This window comes from Anolis carolinensis, chromosome 4 (genome assembly GCF_035594765.1).
Source record: "Anolis carolinensis isolate JA03-04 chromosome 4, rAnoCar3.1.pri, whole genome shotgun sequence".
Classification (NCBI taxonomy): Eukaryota; Metazoa; Chordata; class Lepidosauria; order Squamata; family Dactyloidae; genus Anolis; species Anolis carolinensis.
The window spans coordinates 204,990,017-205,015,691 of record NC_085844.1 but is presented as its reverse complement, the minus strand read 5'-3'; the positions used below and the strand labels follow the sequence as shown (position 1 = coordinate 205,015,691).

Here is a 25,675-nt window from a genome sequence, read left to right as displayed (position 1 = left end):
AATAATACCATATAATAATATTAATTATATGTTATATATTACATATAATATTACAGTATAGTGGTATAGTTCAATATAGTAATATATAATGCTAATATTGTGCAATGCTAATAATATAATATATTCTATGTACATACAGCTGCTCTGAGTCCCCTTCGGGGTGAGAAGGGTGGGATATAAATGTAATAAATAAATGTAGTAGATGAATAAATAAATAATTTTAGAGTTAGGCTCACCCAAAGTCTGAAATGACTTGAAGGCACACAACAACAACAACAACAACAACAATCCTAATTAACTTGACTATCTCATTGGCCAGAAGCAGGCCCACACTTCCCATTGAAATCCTGATAGGTTTATGTTGGTTACCGTTTTTTTTTTCATTTTTAAATATAGTATTGTTCTTTCATTGTTGTTGTTGTTTTGCACTACAAATAAGACATGTGCAGTGTGCATAGGAATTTGTTTGGGTTTTTTTCCAAATGATAATTCGGCCCCTCCACAGTCTGAAAGATTGTGGACCAGCCCTCTGCTTTAAAAGTTTGGGGACCCCTGGTGTAACCACTAAGCCCACAATCAAAGTGGGAAGCTAAACCACATCACAAATGTATGTTTTTTGAAAAAAGTTGGTAACCAGAAGTTCACACTTGTTCTATATTATTAAAAACATTTTATTGTAATGCATTTTAGGTACCTAAATTTAAGAAAGCAAACAATTGAACATAAAACATGAACGCTAAAAGGGTTTATAATAAAAGATCAAAGAAAATGTATATTATTGCAACCTGATACAGAGATCTTTTGTTTAAATAAACAAAAATAGCTTGTGCATAACTCATGCATGGTAGCTGCAGAGCTTTTGATATGTACTTTCCAAAACATTGCAATATTTTAAAAGTTGCCATTACTTGCTATGGTGCTGAATAAATCATTTATTATGCTAGCTGTTGTTCCTCAGTTACTTTTTTTAAGGGAGAGGGGGGGAAGGAATCTTAAAAATTTTAAAATTGGATTAAATGGCACACCACTTGAAAAAAAAATCTTGTTAAAATGCCTCTAAAATGTTGTCAGTTACTACTGAAAGTAACTAGAAGCCAGAATTATAAAAAATATTATTTTAATTTGGTTATTTCTAAAGTGTGATTTTGTTACATGTTCCTTACACTTCTCTCCCCATCCCAAGTTTAGGTACTGTTATTAGTAACATGCTACTTCCAAGTTCTAGTTAAATATGCCACATTGCAAATGGACTGTGCAGCCAAGCAATGGATGTGAAATGACAGACAGAAGGATCATGGCTTTGATCAGTCTTTTGCTGTTTGTTTCAGACCAAATCATTCCATGCTATACTATTTTTATTTCTAAACAATATACACATTTTGTGACCAAATCTGGGATAGATTCCTTTTTAGAGTATAGCTTCAACATGACACTGGCTAAAGCATTCTGGGACTTGTGGTCCAAGAAAAAGAAAGATTTACCAAACACACTAGACTTAAGCATAGGGAGATGCAGGCACAAAGTTTGTGTGACCTATGTTAGATCAAGTCAACATGGGAATATACCAAATAAAATCTATTTGTCGTGATATCACAGGTCTAGTAATCACAAAAAGTCGCACTTCAGACAGCAAGTGGAAGGGTATAGGACTTAATATATTTCTACATATAAAAATAAAAATCTGCACACTGAAACCCAGCACTCCAGATAAATGAATGCAATCCTAGCTTGCTTCCTGACATATGTTGAGTGTTCCCTCACTACTTCGCGTTTTGCTTTTTGGGGATTCGCTGTTTTGTGGGGTTTTTTTTAATAAACTCTAAAATAATATTATAAATCATAAAAAATTACAAGGAAGGGAGGAAGGAGAAGCCAAAGGGAGAGAAAAGGAGCCCAAGTGGTAACAGGAGGAGAAGGAGGTGATTTATCAACACACAATTGGTTGATAAAGACTTAAAATAGTGTATAACTACTACAGTAAAATAATGTATAAATATATAGCGTCCCTACTTCATGGATTTTCACTTATTGCGGGTGGTTCTGGAACCTAACCCCCACGATAAGTGAGGGAACACTGTATATCTATTCTTATTCACTGTACTTACAGCCCATCTTTCCTTCTATGAGCACAAGGCAACATACATGGGTCTCCATCCACTTCATCTCCACAACTCTTTCAGAAAAGTCAGGCGAAAGAAGAGTGACTGGCCCAAAGTCAACCAGGCAACATATAGGTTTGCTGGTCACTTGAACTTGGACTTTCCAAGTCTCAATCCAGCATTCTCTTCACTAAAGTACAATGACACAACTTTCCATGTAGAGATCTCTATCTATGATGCAACATGTGGGTCTTCCCCTTGCTGTGTGAAGTGATACAATCTAGAGGCAATTGAACAATTTCAGTATTGAGAAATAACCTGTAGAAAGCCCAGATTTTGATACACCACTAGGCAATGGCCAATAGCTGGAGCCTTCAGTAGGCATCATTGTGGCTTAAATTGTTGGCTACAGCATCTTAGCCCTGAATCTCAGGTGGCAGAAAGTGTCACTTGTTATTTCAAATCCCACAATGCCTCAAAGAGAGTGATGTAGCAGATAAAATAGCTCCACAGAAACTTGGAGGCATTCTGGCTGAGTTAAGATGGGAGCACCAAGAGGAATGCTAGTCTTATAGCTTGCGGTTTCTTGGTTTTCTCTGTATTGTTCATTATTCTGTATTTTTGTGGCTCCTATTGCTACTATAAAGATAAGAGGAAGCCAAGAGCCCACTTACCAGGAGAAGAAAGAAGATACTGAAGTCCTTGATAAATATGATGCTGACTCTGGGGCCTTAGTAATTTGAATGAATTTCAGGCCACTGGGATAAATGAGTTCTTCCTTGTATAGTTTCAGTAAATCTACGATACAGGTACCTATGTCCTAATGGTCATATCTATTAACTGCCTAATAGAGTATCCAGTAACATGCAACTGGAATCTTAGACTATATGCACTTTTTGTTTAAATATGACAGGTCTAACATGGCTGATTTCATAAATGAGACCTCTCCTCCACTAAAACCTTGCCCTCTTACTATTTTCTCATTCAGGACACAAAGACTTCTAAACCAGGATATGGAATATGGGAAGCATGTCAAGAATACTGATACTTTTCTCCCATACTATATTTAATTCCAGATTCTGGATCTCTCCTGTTTTCTAGTTCTGGTTCCCATAGTTTGCCTTGACATGCAATTTATGGTTAATGGTTGATTCCAAATCATTATTGTAGGCTGGCAAACCATGGCTAGTCTGCAAGAACTGGTACATGAGATGGTTGAAGGGAAATAGATAAAAGACTAAGGAATGTACTTCTGATTTTGCAAATGAGATCATCTGAACTGTGCCAAATGCTGTGAAACATCTCCAGAATAGTTCCAAAATAGATTATCACCTGGAGAAATCTGCCCAAATGTAATAAAGTAGAAAAGAATGGACTTTCAGGATCAATGGATTTGGGTACCCTGTCTGGTTGATCCTCACATGTTCATAACATGCTCTGTACAGACTAGTTGTCTCTGTTTTTAATGCTATATATGTTTGATTGTTAGTCTGAAATATTACAAAAACACTGGAACATCTAACTTTGTCCAAATAGTTTTGTGCAACTGTTATTGTGGTTTCTAAGCAAATAAAACCCCTGGAAAGACACAGACTTGTTATTAGAATAGATTAGCTGTTATCTTCAAAGTATATTACAGAGTTATGATTTCCTTTGTTGCACCTAGATCACCTCTTTGCTCAGGCAAATAATAACCAACAGTCCACAGATAGTGCATGGTGTTTCACTAGTCAGTCACTTTGTGTCTTCCCAGCATCAAATGACATTTGGCTTTTACTTCAAGACACTTGCAGGTCAGTTCCTTGTGACATAGAGGCAAGTCTGCTTCAACAAACAAGATGGTTATAAATGCATATGATTACTTTCTAGTATGGCTGGTTTTAAGTGGAAGTCTTTAAATGTTAGCACTTCATATTACTTTTTGTATGCATGTTCAGGATGCTGAAACTTGGCTTCTCAAAGTTGCGTGGAGTGTTCCCTTGGTTACTCAGATGATTCTTGGATGAAAGGAAGTGCTCAATCCATGTTAATCTTTTCCAGTCCAATGCACAATAGTTAGAACATTGCACTTTTCCTCCTTCGCTCAGTGATCCATACACCTGCATTTCCATCCATCTGTAGCATCTTCATCACCCATCTGTCTTTCCGTGCTCCATCAATGAATTCATCTAGAGACAACTGCCCTAAATAAGTAATGCAAGAAAGAGGAAGTCACAGCATGTCAGAGACAAAGAAGCACTTCCACAAATCCTACTTGCTCTATAGACACCTTTTGCAGCCTCATGCTATCTTATCACTGTATGTTGCCAGATTTCCTTGTTATTTAACATAGGGACTTGGGATTTCTGGAATAATTGGCAAAGAATATAGGTGGATTTCACTTTCAGCTTATACACATGTTTTATATGCTTAAGGGATGAATAATGCCTGCAGCAGCAGAAACAGCAACAATAATGTGACTTCCAGGCTATGTAAAGTCAGATATAATAGCCTCTGTCCTTTGCATCCATTTTTGCTTGCCAAGTAAGTATCAAAATGTTCAGCGTCATTTCATTTTTTTTTATCAAGTAGGTCTATGAATGCTGAGCCCTTTAGTGAATTAAAGTCACTGGGAAAGCTTAGCTTTTGCTTTGAGAAGCATTGTTTGATTGGGTTAGAATTAGAAATGTTCCACCACCCTCAAATACATTCTAGGTAGCCACGAAGATCACAGTAATTTTAAAAGTAATAATCTCAGTGACTGGCACAGCACACAATTTTAATATCTACTTTTTGAATTTTGTATACAATACCATGCTTCACACATTATTGAATGTTTTGTGATGCAAGCATAATCTCACTATGTCAATGAAGAAGCAAGATATGTCAGTGGTCACTGCAAAAAATATAGGATGGGGGTGGACATTTTGAGAAACCATCTCACTGTGGACCAGGAATGTGGACAACAGAAGAAGACTGGTCTGTTTTCTCTCAAGGCAAGACTGGCCTTACCTTGCATATTTTGGCAGTCACTATCCTGAATTGGCTCGTTAGAACTGTCTTTCTTCCACCCACAAAATGGATTTCATGCCATATTGTATATCTAGTGCTTTACTACAGGATATACAAGCTTCACGCCTATTCAATTGATCCTTTGTATCCACAGATTCTTTACCCGCACATTAAACCGTCCATGGTTTGAAAATATTTTTTAAAATCCCAAAAGCAAACCTTGATTTTACCATTTTATGTAAGAGACACCATGTAAGAACCCTCCCCATTGAAGTCAGGCAGGCTCCCTCCCTCCTGTCTTTCCGAAAGAGAACAAAAACGTGGTTATGGGACCAGGCATTTGAGCATGAGTAGCAGCAAAAATGAGATATGAATATATGACCTACTGACAGACCCCACCTGGACATGGAAAGCACCTTAAATGTATATTTAAATGTATAATTATGTATATTTTTAATGTATATTCTTAATTTTATTGTAATTTTTAATCTTGATGGATTTTTAAATTTGATGAAAACTGTTTTTTTGATGTGTATGTTTATATTGTAAGCTGTGAGTCCCCTGATGGGTGAGAAGGGCCGGGCAGAAGTGATGTAATAAATAAAAATAAATAAATATTACTATGCCATTGCATATAATGAGATTTGAACATCTATGGATTTTAGTATCCATGGTGGGTACTGGAACCAAACTTTAGTGAATATCAAGGGCCTAATGTACTTTATTTATCCTTTTTTTAAATGAGACCTTGGACAAGACAGGATTACTCTTAGGTAATATGCATACCAGTAGGAAACATAGAAAGACACAAAAAGGAAAGGAATAGGAGAAGGAAGTACTGATGGCTGAGGTGGAGGATATTTCTGGGGAAAGAAATGGAGTGGGGGAGAAAGTAAGAGAAGGGACTGGCATGTCTAAAAGTGAGGAAATATCAGATCACTTTGCTCAAGCCATTCTCTCTGCTGGCAGTGCTGTTTGCAGAATGTGTTATTTGCTGCTCTATTTCATGCAGAAAATGTATTATCCTAATCATGACACAAGGGCAGACTCATATGGAAGCACTAGACTGCAATTTCTAGATAGTTCTGAGAGAAAGGGGAAGGAAAACATGGGGAGCTAAACTACCCCAGTGATTTTTATTCACTAGGTGTCTCTTGATAGACCTGCTTGATAAAAATATATTTTGGTCTTTCTAAGTTAATGACATTTGAAGCCATCTTTATCAAGAGCTAATATGATAGCAGTACAATGCAGTGCTTCTCAAGGCACCTCCACCTGTGCTGAAGATGCATATTTGCAAGCAAATTCGAAAGCTGACATGCCTTCATTGAACTCTTTCCAAAGGGAATCAAATCTGGCCAAGAACTGTATTTCTGGGATTTCTCACCATTCAACAATATAAGGCTAAACAAAATAATAAATATTTTTTGATTTTTATGTAGGTTGTGAAAACTCAACTGTGAAGAAAGCTGATAGGAAGAAAATTAATTCATTTTAAAGGTGATTCTGGAGAAGAATTCTACAGATAGACTTCTTACTAAATAGAGAAACGAATAGATTTTTGGACAAATCAAGGCTGAACTCTCAATAGAAGTGAAGATGATGATGATGATGATGATGATGATGATGATGATGATTATTTATACCCCACATTCTCCCTCTACAAAAGAGACTCAAAGTGGCTAACAGTAAAAGCAATGTCATACAATTTAAAACCTAAACATATACGAACATTAAAATAGATTTAAAATGAATGGTGTTAAAAATAAACAGTTAAAATCCTTAAAACTGATTAAACACTAAAAATAACTAAACTGAGCCTGCCATGCTTTGGATGTATCGTGAAATGATATCTCACTGGCAAAGACAATGCTTGTTAAAATGGAAGGCAGTAGAAAAAGTGAGAGTTCCCACTAGAAGTCTATTGATTCAATCAAGGAAGCCAAGGCCCTCAGATTCAAGGTCCCAGGAGGGCAGCTGATGAACTGTCATTGATAAGGGATACCATAATTCATGATCAGCTTGTCAGCAAATAACAATAATAACAAGAGAAATAAAATATTGTAGTCCATATAATATTTGCAAAGTAGATACTGGATGACAGTTCAGAAAATGTGGAAGCTCCTATCCAGTCAAATGTCCCTTTATATTTGAAAAGAGACATTTGACTAACTCCATGTAAAATGTATAAAATCTGACCATATCTCATATTTGGTGTGTCCAAAGCGGGATGAAAAATGCAAATCGGATTTATTTATTTAATTATTTCTTTATCCTATTTATACCCCATCTTTCTCTAGCCCGAAGGGGACTCAAGGAGGCTTACATGTGGCAATTATTAAATATCAGTATCACCCAAATTTCAAAATCATTACCATCTCCATTTTCATCCACTAGCTCAAATATCCTTTCCACAACTTCTTCTGGAGTGAGAGAGGGTTGTCCCTTTTCTCCTTCTGTCTGGCATATTTGCTTTAGCCTGTAAATAGACTGGAAGAAAGTGGGAGACCAAAAATGAGTTGACGTTATAGGGGTAAACATCACATGCATGCATTAGACAAAACTGTTACAGAAAAAGAGGAAATTCCAGGAAGTTTCTTCCATACATGAATGATTTAGGGTGCTTCTAGCTGTGAAGGAGATGATTCCTTTTTTAATATGAGTTAAGGTTGACCTTAAGTTACATTGACTTGTTGGCAAAGTCAGCCTAGTTGGGCGGGGGGTAATTTTAGGTTGTCTCTTTTCACTCTCCTTTCTGATTTAAGAGTTGGACTGTTTTACCCTTTTCTTAGTCTTTTTTTATCCTTAGCAGAAGCTACCCTTTGCAGTTTGGGCTGACATTTTAGCCGATTGCGGATTAACCATGGCATGGCCTAGACCTGGCCAATTATCTGGTGACCTATAAAACTGAGAATCAGATGAGGATAGGTTAATCTGGAACAGACGTTGGCACCTAATGTTGTTTTTGATGTGCATGACTCACTAAAATGAAGACCTGGTTTGCCAGTAAATTCAGTTGTTCTTGGAGGTGAGAGTGAGAAGAGAAACTCCATGTATGTGGTTTTGTTATGTTAATTGAACATCTATTCTGTTGTTCCAACAAGAGAATGGGCAGTATAACAGTTAAATGACTCTGATTCCTCCATACACAATTCCTCATTCCTAAGGCTTTGAAAGGCAGCCAAGGCAGTATAATATTTCCATTAGCACTATTTGCTTTAGTGTTGTAAGATTATTCCTTCAAGTCACAGAGGATGTCTACTTGAATGGGATATAAGCAGCAGAAATGCATGTGAATCATCACAAGAGTATCTTTTTTAGAACTAAGCTGCATGCTCAATTGAACAGGTAGAATGGTTTTGAATTATAATTTTTACATTCAAATAAGTACAGGCAGCCATAATATAGATCAGGATCCTTGCACACTGGTGTAGGAAATTTTAACTCTTCCAGCTGTTCTTTATTTCAACTCCCCCCCACACACACACACATACACATACACATGGGAAAACTCATTGACATCAATAGACAAAGAAAAGAAAACCCCATTAATAGTAGTAGCCTGAAACAACCTCCTCCTCCTCCTCCTTCAAAAAACCATGCAGTATCTCATGAAGATAGGCTTGGTGATACAGGAGCCCCCAAGCTAGAAGCTATGAAGTCATGGGGAATATATGGCAATAAATTCCTTCTTACCTCAATTATTTCTAAGAGTTCTGGTTTATCTATACAACCATTCCCATCCTTATCATATATTTTGAATGTCCACCTCAATTTGTGTTCCAGTTTTCCTCTTAGGACAAGGTTCAAAGCGGCCACATATTCTAGGAAGTCAATAGTGTTATCCTGTGGGTACAAAATGGGGCGAGAGAAGGTTCATTTTCAAAGACCCTGTCATGTCATGTCAACTATACAACAGTCATACAGATCTGGAGGGTAAAGTGCAGTCTGCTGGCCCTGTGCAATCCCCAGGGATATTTTTGTGCCCCCTGGAACCCTACAGGATCAAAAACATTTTCACCAAAAATGCCGCCAAATATTCTCTGGAGGATGCGGGGGGAAAATTTATCACATTTTTTGCTCCCTGGGACTTTTTTTTGATAATAGAGCAAATATTTTACTAAACAATGATCTTTCTTGGGCCTAAGATTGGTCAAGGGGCAAAAAACATGGCAAAATATCCCCAGTCATTTTAAGATAGTGACCCTGCAACATAAGGCCTAATGGATACTCTCCATTTGCAGAGGTATTTTTTAGATATGTTTCTCACTCAAAATGGCTAGAAAAACTAGATAACCTGGTAACTCATTAAACTGTTTGTATCTTTTTGTGTAATTGTAACATGTTGTCATCATGAAATATGATCTGATTCAATTCAATCTGCCATCGATCCACTCCTCTGGGCTTCACGCAAATCTACTATTTGCCAAAATATACGATCCTGTGCTTTTGTTTTTCATTTCTGGCTGGATAGCTTAACCATTGGTTTGTCCCACTGAGTGCGAGGTTTGCCCAAGGGCCGCTTGTGGTCTCTTGGTATGCAATTTGTTAATTGCCATGTCCATCGATTGTCTTTTGTTCATGCTATATGCCCTGCCCATCTTCTTTTTTGCCAATAGTTCTCATTGACTACGTTGGGTACCCTGGTTCTTTGATGCAGTTCTTTGTTGCTGACTTTTTCTTTTATTGTCACACCACACATCCTTCTTTTCATTGCTCTCTGGGTCAGTGCCAGTTTTTCGTCTTCTAACTTGGTTGTTGCCCATGTTTCAGATGTGTGTAACATTGCCGGTAGAACTGTAGTGTTGAAGATATCTGCTCTGACCTTCATTGGCAGTTTAGCATCTGTTAGCAGTGTCCGGTTTCGATTAAAAGCCGTCCAAGCCACCTTGCGTTTTCAGCTCATTTTTTATCCATTTCGTTTTCTTCAAGTTCATTTCCAGTTCTACTGATTTTGAGAGTTGAGCTAATTGTTGGAGATCATGTTGTAAATCTTCCGGATTTATGGTGGAAATGACACAATCATCTGCAAAGAGGAGATGAGAAAGTTGTTTGCCATTAATTGAAATCCCGCCTTTAAATTTGATTTTTTGGAAAAGGTTTTCTAAAGTCACTGCAGTTTTGGGGACATTGTGTCTCTTTGACGCACTCCTTTGTTTATTCTGATGTGACACACTTCTGACAACAGTTTTATATCTGTTGTACACCCTGTATTGATGCTTTTTATGATGTTCACATATGCTGGATTTACATTGGCTTGGTGTAGAGCATTAAGGATAGCATTGGTTTCAATTGAGTCGAAGGCCTTTTGGTAATCAACTAAAGCAAGACAAACCAGAACTTGATATTCTCTGCTTTTTTCCAGTAGCTGTTTGACTGCATGGATATGATCGAGGGTGAAGTAGCCACATCTGAAGCCCGCTTGTTCTCTGTTGACTTCCACATCTTTAGATATTCTTTGTAGCAACATCCTTGTGAACTGTTTATATAGTTGAGAGAGGAGTGTAATAGGATGATAGTTGCTAAGGTTTTCTGTGTCTCCTTTCTTCATTAGAAGTATGGTTTCAGACGTTGTCCAATCTTTAGGTAAGATGGCACTATGAAACTATTGTGTAAAACGTTCTGCGATCTCATTTTGAAGGTTATAACCTCCTGTCTTTAGGTGTTCTATTCTTATTCCGTCCTTTCCTGGGCATTTATCTGGCTTCAGTTTACTTATGGTTGCATAAGTAGACTAAGACTACCTGCACTTTGGAATGGTATAGAAGTCTTTGCATGTCTATTTCATTCCCAGTCTATTTGTTACACACATTCTGTTTTCATGTTTTAGTGCAATTGGTAGCTTCTTCTTTATTTGTAGCTGCTTTTCCTCTTTTAAAAGACTTTTCTTGTTCTCTGCAGCTTCTCTTAATCACGTAATCCGATATTTGTCATAGTCTGCCTGTAGGCACTTTCGAATTTTGTTGCAAAGTTGTTTGTACACCTCCCCTTTTGCTTTGACATCTGCTATTCGGTGAGCTCTGACTGCCATTAAGTCTTTTGTGCCCTGTCAGATTCTTCTAATCATGAAATATACTGTTTTAAAATTGTGTCCATCATTTTGAAACACTCTATACTTTGGATATATCATAAAATAAAATGACTCATTGGAAGAGAGGATGCCAGAAAAACAGAAGGCAATAGAAAAAGAGGAAGAACACATTATGGATGGATTAATCCAATAAAGAAGATAGTGGCTTTGAACTTGTAAGACCTGACATTTTTCAATGGACTTGAACATCTTGTATTTAGGAAATACAGTACAAGATGTTTAGATACAGTGTGATCTTGTACCACTTTTGATGTATACAGAACAGGCTTTCATAATGCTTTATCAGATGGAACAGATGTCTAAAATTATTTCTACCGCCACTGCTATCCTAAGGTGCAATGGAAATCCCATGCGGTCAAAAAATAACCTCAGTAATTACTCAGTTAAAGGATCCCACCCCACAACCAAATAAATTACTTGGATTAGGGTTAATATAAATATTTATTGCTATGTGATGTTTATTTCTAAGGCTGTTTAAATTTTGACTTGCAACTGTTGTTGATTATCTTGCGTAATTTTATATGAAATTGCTAATTTTTTGAAATATGGCTTTACAACAGAATTGTGGCATATGCAATAACATCATGATGAAGCCTAAACAAAGCAGTTTGATTTCCTAAATCCCAAGTGCCACTATTGCCAAAATGGCCTCCAAGTCTGAGAGTCATAATCAGTTCAGAGTTTTGTAATTTGTTTCACTATCAAAAGGTACCATGGTTATTTCTTTCACATAAATTGGCTCTGTATTTATGTTCTTGGGAACAGCTTGTATTTCCCATACTGTTATTTAAAAAGATACATTGCTGATTTATGTAAAATATCAGTGCAAAGTACTGGTTGCATCTATAGAAATTTGTGATCAGCTGTTACTTCCTCGGTGCTACTGAATCATAAAGCATGCTTGGCATGTTCTTTTTAGAGTAATGTATTAACATTTGATCTGGCCCATAGAATAAGCAATCCACAATCTTTTACTGCACCAGTTCTAGTAATTGCAGAGACATTACTGTTTGCTTTGGTTTTATGATCTGCCAAACTTCAACTTTACTCTCTCTCATCATACGTTTTGTGGGTTTCCCTGAGATAGCAAACTCTGAATTCTCTCCAACCTTTAAAGTGAAAGAGAATTAAAGATTCCTGGCAAGGATGACAGGCTTTTCTTGACTCACTTCTCAGCCTTGGAATGTGTACATCACAGAAGTTAGATCTGGTGGACAAAGCTCACAATTCCAATATGAAAACTATTGTAGGGTACTGGTTAGACAAGTTGGGTTGGAACTTGGGAAGTCTGGATTCTAGATCCCACCAAGCCATAAAACTCACTGGATCACTTTATCTCTCATGTACGCTCACATAAAGAAGTTACATTACACAAGTAGGAGTTACATTTTTTGAACTATACATAACTTTTGACTCCCTTAGCATTCAGTGCCATAGCACAAAGACCACCTCACTTCTTAGAACTTAACTCTCTTGGCATAGTGAAACTCAGATGACATTTTCATAGGTAAATAAATCCTATTGAGCACTGGTCTGCCATGACTCATGTAAACATAGTCTAACAGTAAAACTATCCAGTTGTAAAACAAAATATGTACAGTGTTCCCTCACTTATCACTGGGGTTAGGTTCCAGGACCACCCGCAATAAGTGAAAATCTGCGAAGTAGGGAAGCTATATTTATTTTAAAATTTATATATTATTTTAGTAGTTATACACTATTATAAGTCTTTATCAACCAATCATGTGTTAATAAATTGCCTCCTGCTCCTCCCATTGCCACTTGGGCTCCTTTTCTCTCCCTTCGGCTTCTCCTTCCACCCTTCCTTATGCTGTAAATTGTAATTTTTTATGATTTATAATAGTCTTTTAGAGTTTATTGAAAAACCGAAAAACAGCGAATCCGCGAAAAGTGAACCGCGAAGTAGTGAGGGAACACTGTATAGCAAAATGGAACCAGTTGTTTTTCACTTATCCTGGAAATTAATTTATTCTTATCCTGGAAATAGAGTAGGTGAAAAAAAGTCTGTCATGGCTTATAACGTGATGGCAGCATCTCTGCAATGATCAGCATTTTGTCTTATTTCATTAGTTGAAACAAAACGTAGAGATAAATTTGTCCCCCAAAATGGAAAAGAATGGCAATATAAATAGGATGACTGCTGTTTGGGAAAATTTCAATTCTTTGGTGTATCTAAATTTGGTACTGTAGTTATATTTTACATGTTGGTGTCATACAGGTATGCTTTGTTTATTTCTTTTGTTATGCCCCATTGTTTTCCACTTTAGTCTTTGTCTGACGCAAATGTAATCTAGAAATTTGCTAAATGTAATCTAGAAATCTCCTAGGCTATGCTTTACGTCAGTTTATATATTCTCAAAGGAAGACCGATCTTTGTGTAGTGCCCTGGGGGCATTTGTGTCACTTGTCTTGAATCCTTTTCACAAAAAAGGCTTGTGATAAACTCTTACAGAAACCAGCTACCAATCCCACAACTGATATGGAAGATGCCAACAGTTTCCATATGAATTCTTTCTTACAGTGTAGCATAGGATTGTCTTTTTACAGAGCAATTAACTTGTCTCATTCATGGAATTTTATAGGGAGTCTAGACAATGTCTTCTGTTTGTAAGACTCATGTTTTCCACTACTTTTTCCACTGTAAAATTCATGTAACTTTCTTACTACTGATGATCTGTTAAGCAAGGAAACACATTATAACTGCATTGTGACATTTGACTGGTGCCCCAAGAACCTGTCCCTCTGGTAACACCCTAAATTGTAAAATTAACTTCTACAAGAAAAATAGTTTATGTGCTTGTATGTGCCTGGGCACATTTTCCTACTCTAATGTGTATTTTGTCATATCATCTTCATATTATTTTCTGTCTTGAGATGAAGAAAGGAAATGGAATCAAAATTTCAATATAATATAGTGCAGTCCAGAAACATCGGACAGGTTTCCCAAAGTGTATTTTTATGGGTGCACTAAACTGCAGCATCCATCAATTCACTCAGCACAAATAACAGGCTGAAAAGATGTGAGTTATAGTTTTAAACATCACAGGGGATAACCACATTGTGACATAGATTTGTGTATTAGGGGTATAAATCTCTGGGAGAGAGTCTATATGTGCTCAACTTGTACACATGCGTGGTTCAGAAGGCAGAAACCATAGCAAGATCTAAATGCCTTGTGAAAGCCCACTTGTTCACACAAGCTCTCTTGGAAAATTTCATCATGATGTTCTGTTCTACCACTTTCATTTTATAGTGTACTGAAAAGTATTTCAGTTGTAGTACTATCATTTTTCACATGAGCTATCAATTTTGATTATATTAAATTGCATGGAAGTGTTAGAAAGGAGTAGCGGTATATGGCCTCCATGTCAGTGGGGTAAGAAATCCACACTGGATTTAGCCCAGGCATAGGAAAACTTCAGTCCTCCAGGTGTTTTGGACTTCAACTTTCACAATTCCTAACCGAGAAGGAAGGAAGATGTTTTTAAGCAGAGACTGGAAGACCATCTGTTGTGGGTACTTTGTTTGTTCCTGCATGGTCAAAGGTTGGAGTGGATGACCCTTGCAGTCTCTTCTAGCTCTATAATTCCATAAGCTTGCATGAAAGTATACAATAGGAGCAGTAGGTGTGATAGCCACCTTATACTGATTATCCATACATATTCAAGCAAGAATGATCAACATTCATGTTTGATGTGACTTGGCCCCCAATCACTGTGTTTGATGGTGCTGCTGCTCTTTATATCTCAAAGCCAGACTCTGAGAGCTACAAGCCTCAATTTTAAGAGAAATAGTTTGCCAGAGGCCTCCAGGATAAGATGAGCATCTATGCACGTCTTACTTTATATGCACAAATGAGGTCATCTTGTTGTTACTATCAGAACATTTGGCAATCGACAGGATTTATCTGTGAAACTTGCCATGAATTTTTATTACAAGTGACCTGTGATAAGTCTTTGCAGAGACATGTAAATTGCCAGAAGTGGAACACGGGGGAAGGGTCATGTGTTGCCAGGGCCGGTCAGAGATAAATTTAAATATTAAGCGGGGGTGCTGAAAAGCGCCCCCCGCTGGCCCCACCTCCTGCGCCCTGGCCCCGCCTCCCACCCAGCGTGCCCTGGCCCCGCCTCCCACGCTGCGTGGGAGGCGGGGCCAGGGCATGCTGGGTGGGAGGCGGGGCCAGGGTTGGCCCCGCCTCCCATGCTATTCACCCTGGCCCTGCCTCCCACGCAGCGTGGGAGGCGTGGCCAGGGTTGGAAAGATAGAGGCTTCACCGCCCGGGGAGGGGAGGATGGGATCCCTCCTCCCCTCCCCGGGCGGCGAAAGAGAGAGGCTTAATGTCTATATGCTGCGATTTGTGCCATCTTTCCTTAAAAGAAATAGAGAAAGGGGTGTTCCCCAGTAGAGAACCCTTAACTATGAGCAATGAAGAGCCTCCCTCCATTTTTCTCCACTGCAAATATTTTGTGGTAAGGAAAACTGAAAGACAAAACAGTGGGAAAACGTAAGAGAGCTATGTGTAGAATTTGGGAAAAAAACATGAAAACTTATAGCCATAAAAGGTTCTCCAACTCAGACTGAAAAGATAACTGCTGAAGATGAGGATGCATCACTCACAATATAGCAGATATCTGTACAGGCTTCAGATAACTGCCTTCACCTTACAATTTTCTGAAAACATAACATCAAAATTTATGTTTTTGATTGGGTCACTGTAACAAACTGTCCTCATTGCCTCTCTTCAGGATTGCCCTGCTTTCTGAGGGCTACTGCCCAGAGCTACAAGTACATAATCCCTGCTTACTCTTTCAACTTTCATTTCCTTGTTTAGCATATATTCTTGAGCCTTATCTCTATCCTATTGACACCTAACCTATTTCCTCTGATCTGTTGACTTCTGAATTATTTTCAGTTTACTTGTTCTTCTCCTGGTGCTGATACTAGCCTGCAATTTTGATGTAAATTTGACACCATTTTCAACTCCCTCCTCTTTTCCCCACTTCAAAACTTCAAGTATTAATCATTTGATTCTTGATAAACATATACTATAAGCATAGTAAGAAAACTTAAGTTTGTTAGTGAACTGTTTATGATCTGATTAGCAGGTGAAGCTGGAAATACTTATTTATGCTCAACTATTATCACCCTATAACAGCCCTTGCCCTTTGTTGTAAACAATATTTGTTTCATATATTAAGTGCCTTGGAGAATTGCAAAATATTCTTTGAACTAAGACTTTGTGAGAAGAGAAAGATATTTTGCATGTCTTTTTTAATCAATTAAATGAGAACTAAACATCAAAATTAGTATTACAATGAAATTCAATTGACATTAAGCACAATTTTCTTATGCTTGAAATTTAAAAAAGGATAATAATTCAATCTATAGCCTATATTGTACCTCTCTAGCCTTATGTGACTCAGATCTTGACTATGTGACATACTATAACATGCTATATGAGACAACCTTCTCTCAATCCCACCATTGTCAAAAACATGGTTGGTGTGGTCAAAAGGCAAGGTCTTCTTGGTGGTTACCACTAGACTATGGAGCTCCCATCCCAGAAAGACCAGAATGGTCACCTGCTTGTTGTGCTTACATTGGCAGGGAAATACCTTGTTATTCTGACTGACCTATAAAACAGAAAGTTTTTAGAGACTACTGTGAGAGTGCTATACAATTTCAAACTGCAGTATTTTTTTCTTTTTAAGTGCAGATTTTAATTTTTTATGTGTTCTATCTATATTGTTCTTTATTAAAGTGCAAGCTGCCTTGAATTCCAATTTTGAGAGAAAGGAGGGATATAAATAAATGGAATCATCATCAAGTAGAAAAATAAAGTGACAGGAAATATTTTATTTTCAAAAGCTCTTATAACTATTTCAAATTATAGTTGCTCTAAAGATGACATATTTTTACAGATACCCTTTTAAAGAGTAATGTCTCATTGGCGATACCAGATACTTTTTGACAAGATTTTTATCATCCAATCTTTAGTAACATAATTTTATGCTGGGTTCAGATAAAATTGTCTTCCACTTTCTTCTCTCCTATATTTTCTTACCATTTATTTCCATGGTTTCTTTTCTACATACAAAAAACCTCATCACAAATAAAGAGACAAAATATCTGTAGTCTCCTCTGAGTAGTTGTGTTAGTTGCCTATTTATTAGGCATGGGTGAATTAATAGGAATCATCATTAATCGTAGTAAAATTGTATCTATTTTGGATTCTGAATGAGGTTCCAAGGTGGTTTGGGGCTTCTGAATTAACCTTCCAATTCGAAGCGTTGGAGCCCATCCTAGGAATACCTTTAGATAACCTTCGGATATCTGAGAAAGCATTTTCAACCAATCTCCTGGCTAGCATTGGGCTAAAGAGCCCCATAGAAACCTGGATATAGCATCGGGGCATTAGAGCCCATTTCGCTCCTGGATATAACATCGGACATTAGAGCCCATTTCACTCCTGGATATAGCATCGGGCATTAGAGCCAATTTCACTCCTGGATATAGCATTGGGGCATAAGAGCCCCATAGAAACCAAGCCTGGAGCGTTTTCGCTCCTGGCTAGCACTGGGCCATTTTGAGACAGCATAGTGTAGTGTAAAGGTTTGAGAGTTGGACTCCGATTATGGCTTGATTCCCCACTCAGCCATGGAAACCCACTGGGTGATCTTGGGCAAGTCACACACTCTCAGCCCCAAAAAACCCAATGAAATAGGAAATAACACTTCCAAACCAGGAACAGATTTCCTTATTCAGAGGCCATCTGTCAGGAGTGATTTGATGGTGTGCTATGATTTCTGTTCCTAGTTCATGAATGTCATTTCCGAATTGGTTGTCATAAAAACATGGTGAAACTTGATTACACTGCCAAAACTTTGGCTTTTCGCAAGGGACATCATCCTATAATAAATAGCACATTATAGTTTGTTGAGTCTCTGTCCACCAATTTAACAAATTTCAGCCACAAAAACAGTTTCTAAGTAGAACAATGACTTTCAAAGTAAAGACAACCCAGTGAAACAGGAAATAACACTTTCAAACCAGGAACAGATTTTTGTTATTATTAAAAAAGTTTTTATAAAAACTATGAAAATTCTCCAAAAATTTGAGGATAAGTCAAATGCTCTTAGATTTGGTGAGCTAACCATAGTTTTTGTGTTCTACCACTGTAGCGAATTTCATTAGGATAGCTCAAAAATGTGGCAGAGAGAAGCCCCTCAATTTTCCCCATTGACAATAATGTTTTCTTTCATGCGCATGCGCATCCACCATTAACGAGATACATAGGAATATTCTGAATTTTTGGAAAGTTTCAATTTTTTGCTTCAAAATTTGAAAGTGACTTTAGAAACAAAGCACCAGTGCCCCTTACTCTCAAAGCGAGTATTGAACAATTTATTTCATGGACCGCACATGCTGCATTCATACTGCATTCTGGCACCTAACTGAAAGTATAAAAATACCTGTTAGTTTTAATAAGTGTGTCCCATATGAATATGCTTTATAAGATAAATAGCTATTTTCTCAACATTTGCTGCCAACTTTCTCATCTTGTCTAATATTATGGTTACTGAGAAACACAATCTCTATGTATGGCTTTCCTGCTATTGTCTCCATCATATTTAATTCTATTTAATGACGACAACAGATAGTCTCAGTACTTGTTCTGAAAGCCATTATTGGCATCCTGGATGAAGGAAAAAGAAATGGATTTGCATGTGACAGAATCAGGTTTTGTGAGATATGGATTAAAATAAGTAGGGTAGATAGCACTGTCCATAAGTCTATTGACCAGTGGTTCTCAACCGGTGGGTCCCCAGATGTTTTGGCCTTTTACTCCCAGAAATCCTAACAGCTGGAAAACTGGCGGGGATTTCTGGGAGTTGTAGGCCAAAACACCTGGGGACCCACAGGTTGAGAACCACTGCTATTGACTGTTTTGATCTTAGCATGCAATATGGCAGACTTGGCATTCCTTTCAATGTGTTCTCAGTACAGCAAATCCTCAATTTTGTATTGCACATGCTTAAATCTGATTGAATTCAACTTTTCTCTTCAAGTCAAGGAGTGACAGTTGCTTTTCCAGTTCTTTAATTGTGAGAAATTATATATCTATATGACACCCCCAGGTTTACTCTCCCTGCCATTAAAATATATCTGGACTGATGTCAGAGATGAACATATTAATGTGTTATGTCAATCATATTACAACCTCAAAATTAAAAAATATTACCTGGAGAGATTAGGCTAGCCAGTTTTCTATTAGATTTATGCTCAATCTAGCTAATTAAAGCTAGATTTAGCACAGCCCAATTGGGCGGTGGAAGCTTTAAATGTTTCTTTGAAAGAGGGCTGCCTTCCAACTTCTCTAAAAAAACCAACTGTAAGAACTTTATTGAAGAAGCCTTCATTGGACTCCCATCTCCCTACTTAACTATCAGTCTCTTTCTAATCTCCCCTAAGTATTAGCCACAGTCCTTGAATGGGTAGTGACAACAAACTCCAGACTTTCTTGGATGTGTGCGTGTCCCTGTTGGTCCTCCTGGATCTTACAGTGGCTTTTGTTGCAATCAGTAATGGCATTCTAGGCTGATATAGGACTTGGGGCATTGCTTTGCAGTGGTTTTAATCTTTCTTAGCTGAAGGTTCTCAGAGGATGTATGGTGGAATTTTTGTTCAGCTTTTGGGCTACTGGCTTGTGGGGATTCAGAGGGGTCAAAACCGCTTTCTATGCTTTAAAATGCCTCTATGAAGTTGCTCTGAGAAGCTGTCAAAAGTTTAGGATTGGATGTAATCAGTATACTGATAATATCCAGCTCCATCTCCCCTTTTCAATAAATGGGAAGGAATTTGTGGATGCCCTGAATAGTTGTCTAGATGTCATGAAGAATTGGACATGGGTGAATAAACTGAAGCTACAAAGATGGAAGTGTTATGGGTCAATAGCAAAACCAATCTGGGATTGGCATCGCAACCTATTCTGGCTGCACACCCCCTCTGAAATATCAAATTTGTAGCTGGGGGTGTTCTTGGACCCAGCATTGCTCCTGAAAGATTAGGTTATTGTGGTAGGCTAAAAAGGAGTGTACCAGGTTTGCTCTTTCCTGGGGAAGATCTGGCCACAGTGGTTTGTGTATCTGTTCTGTGTATTTAATATGTATTTTAGAAATATGTTTTAATATGTGTGTTTATAGAATTTTTGCAATGCTTGTATGTTTTGACTGCTGTGACCCACCTTGAGTCACTAGGAGAAACGAGTAAGAAATAAAATTGTTGTTGTTGTTGACACAAAGACACAGTAGGAAACAGCAAACAAGTTATATATACTGGATTATTGTTGTTGTTGTTTCTCCCAATTACTACTATAATGTGCCCTGTGTGGGGTTCTCCTTGAAAAGTTTTCAAAAGCTGCAGCTAGTGCAAAATGCAGCTGCCAGGAATAGATAATAGAGACTATATAACACCAGTCTTCTAATTTTCTTCCAGGGTACTGGTTATGACCTTCAAAACATAAAAAAGGCTTGGTGCCAAGATATCTGCAACAATTTTATGCTGTGTTCAAGTAACAAAATTTGAGATCTTCAGAGGTGGCTCCGTTGCATATCTCAAACACTTTCAATGTAATATAAGGGGGAAAATAACAGTTTCCCAAACCTTAGAAACCCTTTTGGGACAACTGTTAGAATCTTTGTTGGATTTCCCAGCTTCCATGGCCATAATGGGTGGGACTATACTGAGAGTAGTAGTTCAAAAAGATTATATTTCCAGGTCCTAGGTTTATCTATCCAGAAGTGTGACAAACTTATGACTACTGTTGGCTTAGAAGCAGTCCTGGTAACAGAACTGGCTGGTGTCCATAATTTTATGTACATGTGCTCAGGTATCTTTATATTCATACTGCAAAGCACTTCCTTAGCTGACAGACTATAGAATTAAGTCATTTTCCTTAGGAATAATTCAGTGCTCTCCAGCAATTGTTTTATTCATATCTATTTTTTGTTTTGCTGTTCCATGGGCAAGACCAGTTAAATCAAACTGGGGACACTTAGACAATCCTCCTACAGTGAAGTTTCTGTAATGCTGTTGTTAACTGTCAATCCGCCTTTGATGTATAGTGACCTTACGAATGGGAAATCTCTAAGTCACCCTATTATCAACAGCCCTGCTCAGGTCTCACACATTCAGGGCCATGGCTTCCCTAGAATCATAGAGTTAGAAGAGATCTCGTGAACCATCCAGTCCAACCCCCTGCCAAGAAGCAGGAAAATCACATTCAAAGCACCTCTGACAGATGGCCACCCATGACAATCCTTGACTGAGCTTATCCTTCCATAATGCAGATTTACCTTTACTGTCTTTTCTAGTGAGTCATGTCTTCTCATACATGTCCAAAGTATGCCATTCTTGGTTTTCTAGGGAAAGTTCAGTTTTGATTTGCTCTAGGACCCATTTATAGTCATCCACAATATCCACAGAGCTCTTCTCCCACACCAAATTTTAAATGAATTGGTTTTCTTCCTGTTGGTTTTTTTTATTGTGCAGAAATTTGGAAATGGACCATCCTAATATTAGTATATATGATATAACTTTAATCTTCAGAATCTTGTCTAATTCTTTCATAGCTGCCCTTTCAAATCCTTCTTCTTTTGATTTATTGATTGTGGTCTCCATTTTGATTAATGATTGAGCCAAAGTTATGGAAAATCTTGAACTATTTAAATGCTTATCCTCTATTTTAAAGTTACGTAAACCAGTGATCATTATTTTTGTTTGCTTACTGTATAACTGTAAATCTGTCTTTGCACTTTCTTGTCTGACTTTCCTCAGTAGTTATTCTAAGTCTTTTGCTAGTAGTATGGTGTGATGTGTATATCTTGAATTGTTGATATTCCTTCCTTCAATTCTCCATCTTCTGAGCATAATCCTATTTTACATATGATATGTTCAGTGTACAAGTTAAACAGCTAGGATAATTCAGTGCACACTTGTCTGATCTCCTTGTGAAATGAAAACCATTAAATTTCTCCAAATTCTGTCTAGAAAGGAACCTCTTTTCCTGAGTGCTGATTAACGTCAGAACGATCAAAGTAATTTTCTTCTGAAATTTGTTGTGTCAATCCATTTTCCAATGCATGTTTTTTTCTGAATCCCTAATGTTTTTCCTGAATTCAGCTTGAACATCTGGCACTTGTTACTTGTTTTTCAGGTTGTATTTTAGCCTCTTGCTTGGTTTGGTGTTCTTTAGGTTTCTTCTGATGTTTGTTATAAGGAGTTCATGGCCTGTGCCACAATCCGCTCCTGGTCTTGTTTTTTCAAAGTGAACCTCTTCAATTTCTGTTTGATTTTATATTAGCTATCTGTAGTTGGAGCAGAAACATGGATAGTGATGTTTTTCCCTGAAATCCTTTTGACATTATTAGGTGTTTGACTATTATTTCTAAGTCTCCCTTCACAATAAATGCCACCCAATTTCTTCTAAACTTTCAATTTCTTAAGTAATACATTGTGTAATTATTTGACTTAAAAGGCCTCATTTCTCTCTGCTTTAGCTCACTCATATCAATACTGCAATATTTATATTTCATTTCTTGTTTCACTTGCTTCTCATATTTCATGTCTCTTTGTGTTGTGCAGCTTCAGACTTTCCTTTTACCTCTTAGCACATCAAAAGCTGAACCTCCTTTTAGTTTGACTCCATAGAATCACAGTCATAGAATAGTAGAGTTGGAAGAGACCTCATGGGCCATCCAGTCCAACCCCCTGCCAAGAAGCAGGAACCCGCATTCAAAGCACCCCCGACAGATGGCCATCCAGCCTCTGCTTAAAAGCCTCCAAAGAGTTGAATCATTAATCAAAGCACTATTCATAGTTTTCTTCTGTTGCCCCCCAGTAATTCACTGAATACCTTCCAACTTAGAGGTTTCACCTTCAACACTATTTTGTGTTTTTCATTTTTAATTGTCTCATCATAGGGTTTTTGTTGTGAAAGGTACTCAAAAGTGTTTTACTCTCCCTCTTTCTGCACTGTATTTATAATGTTAATATAGTACCATAACATTATCCCTGAAAGATTCCTAGTGTCACCCCCACCCTATTGCTCGTGCCCAGTAGCTGTTTTGCATATTCAGTTTAGCTCCTCAGAAAACATTTGCCTACTAGGAGCACTGCTACCAGCAGCATAGCCTCCTGCCTCTCAGGAACATGTAATCTCATGTCTTGCTTATCCAACCATCATTCATCCAAAGCTCGATATTATCCAACGCAGTCTGCCTCCCACCTAGATCCACAGCTGTTTCTCTAGGCAGCAATGTGCAGCAGGCCAACATGCCCAACAACAACACAGTGCAGCCACACTCCCAAACAAGTGGCAAACTTTTTATAAAACTTATTTTTTTTGGTGCTTAATTTGAAAAATCATAACATAATTTGATGTTTAATAGGCTTTTCCTTAATCTCTCATTATCCAACATTTTCACGTATCCAACATTCTGCTGGCCCGTTTATGTTGGATAAGCAAGACTCTACTGTATCATGGAAAGGTACTACTGTCATAAGGTAATTCTGTAATACTGTGGTAAATTTCACTGACCTGGATCAAATTGTGCAAGAATATTGTTGTGAATAAATAATAAATACATAAAAAGTTCAGTCCTTGCTGCCTAGAGAAACAGCTGTGGATCCAGGAGGGAGGCAGACTGCATTGGATAATCCAGAATGTTGGATAAGCAAATGTTGGATAAGTGAGACTCTACTGTATAAGGCATTACTTCTCCAACTACATCTAAATATTATAAAAATACTGATAGCTGCACCTAGAATATCTCCTTTAGATGTATCTTGTCACAGTAGTTCATTTTGCTATATTAGATCACCATGCCTGATGCTTCCCAATTTTCAGATGTACAGTAGAGTCTCACTTATCCAACATTCTGGATTATCCAACGTATTTTTGTAGTCAATGTTTTCATTACATCGTGATACTTTGGTGCTAAATTCGTAAATACAGTAATTACTACATAGCATTACTGCATATTGAACTACTTTTTCTGTCAAATTTGTTGTATAAAGAGATGTTTTGGTGCTTAATTTGTAAAATCATAACCTAATTTGATGTTTAATAGGCTTTTCCTTAATCTCTCCTTATTATCCAACATATTCGCTTATCCAACGTTCTGCCGGCCCGTTTATGTTGGATAAGCGAGACTCTACTGTATATTATTATAAAGTATGGAAACTACTGTCAGATCAGGAGAAATCCTTGAATTCATTCAATCAAAAAAGTATTTTAAAACGTAATACATCAGACTTTAGATTGTGATTATCTTAGTGACACTTATGCTTTATGATGTTGAGAGAATAACAGGTAAACCTAAGGTTCTGAGTATTTTGCCATTTGCATTTTTCTCAATATATGAAGTTCTGGAAACTACAGCCATTATGGTTTACCAGTCACTTATAACAACGTAATAAAACTTATAAATTAATACCTAGCCAATGAACAAAAATCTACATTTAGAAAAAGAACAGGTGGTGGTTTTTCTGCTGTAGAGGTAATTCTAAAGACTTAACTTTAGCTTTAGGCTTAACTAAAACAAATCAAATCAAATCAAACACAGCAATAATACTTACCCCATTCTTATCAAAAGCCTTGAACATGTTTTCCACATACTCTGCAGCTTGCTCATCATTCTGTACCCCAAAGAAATGCTTGAATTCATGCATGAAGAGAGTCCCACTTGGACATTCCACTACAAACTTCTTATACCATTCCTGAAGTTCAGCTGCATCAATATCAACTTGTTCACCTTCCTCATTAGTGAAATGCTGTCCCATGGTGGAAAACAGAGGAGAAAAATTCTTTCCTTTTTTCCTGCTTGGACTCTTCTTTCTTCTTGCTTATATTTCCACCTTCCTCTTCCAGTGTTTGTTCTTGATCTCTTCCCTCAGTGAATATTGCATATTTAAACCAAGCTACGTCTCTGCCTCTTCTTTTTACTTTGCCCATCCAAGTGTATACTACTGCAACCTGGAGTGTGTTCACCAATTAAGCCAGCACAAGATAAAGATGCCTAAGATCATTAGGAGATTCCCTTCATACGTCACAGAAACCTTCAGTTGGCTGAGATCAGTGCCTTGCTTAAAAGTCTCAGAAAAATATCTCCCCCAAAGCATTGATGTTAATATGCATATCCAAAAGCTCCCCAATTAAGTGCTTTTTATCACACCTTACTTGCTGATTCTAAAGTTGAACCATTCATACAGCTGTTCTCATACAAATGAACACTTTTGTGACAGCCTTGTTGTCTCCCTCAAATTTTACAAGAGAGCTATTAACAAAAAGAAAACTAAAATATAATCATTGAAATTTACATATACAATAACATTTAATATTTCTGCTAAAGACAATTAACTTTGTATATACCCTGTCAATGTCTGTGTAGACCAGGGGTCTTCAAACTTTTAA

General features: G+C 37.4%; 1 protein-coding gene across 1 annotated transcript; it reads right to left on the bottom strand.

Moving 5' to 3' along the window:
* Positions 1-730: 730 nt before the first annotated feature.
* Positions 731-25,630, bottom strand: guca1b (guanylate cyclase activator 1B). The gene is made up of 4 exons (XM_016993341.2): positions 24,841-25,630; positions 8,787-8,936; positions 7,466-7,580; positions 731-4,282 (listed from the first exon to the last, which is right to left on the bottom strand). Exons 1-4 carry the CDS (start codon positions 25,042-25,044, stop codon positions 4,155-4,157), a joined length of 597 nt encoding a protein of 198 aa, XP_016848830.1. The 5' UTR covers positions 25,045-25,630; the 3' UTR covers positions 731-4,154.
* Between the last annotated feature and the right edge of the window lie 45 nt (positions 25,631-25,675).

What these genes read in the sequence shown, in the direction of transcription:
- guca1b (XM_016993341.2), bottom strand. Translation starts at nt 25,044, where the DNA reads ATGGGACAGCATTTCACTAATGAGGAAGGTGAACAAGTTGATATTGAT. An exon ending in AGGCTTTTGATAAGAATGGG is followed by an intron (nt 8,937 to 24,840) that starts GTAAGTATTATT and finishes TTGTACCCACAG; the next exon opens with GATAACACTATTGACTTCCT. An exon ending in AACTCTTAGAAATAATTGAG is followed by an intron (nt 7,581 to 8,786) that starts GTAAGAAGGAAT and finishes ACTTTCTTCCAG; the next exon opens with TCTATTTACAGGCTAAAGCA.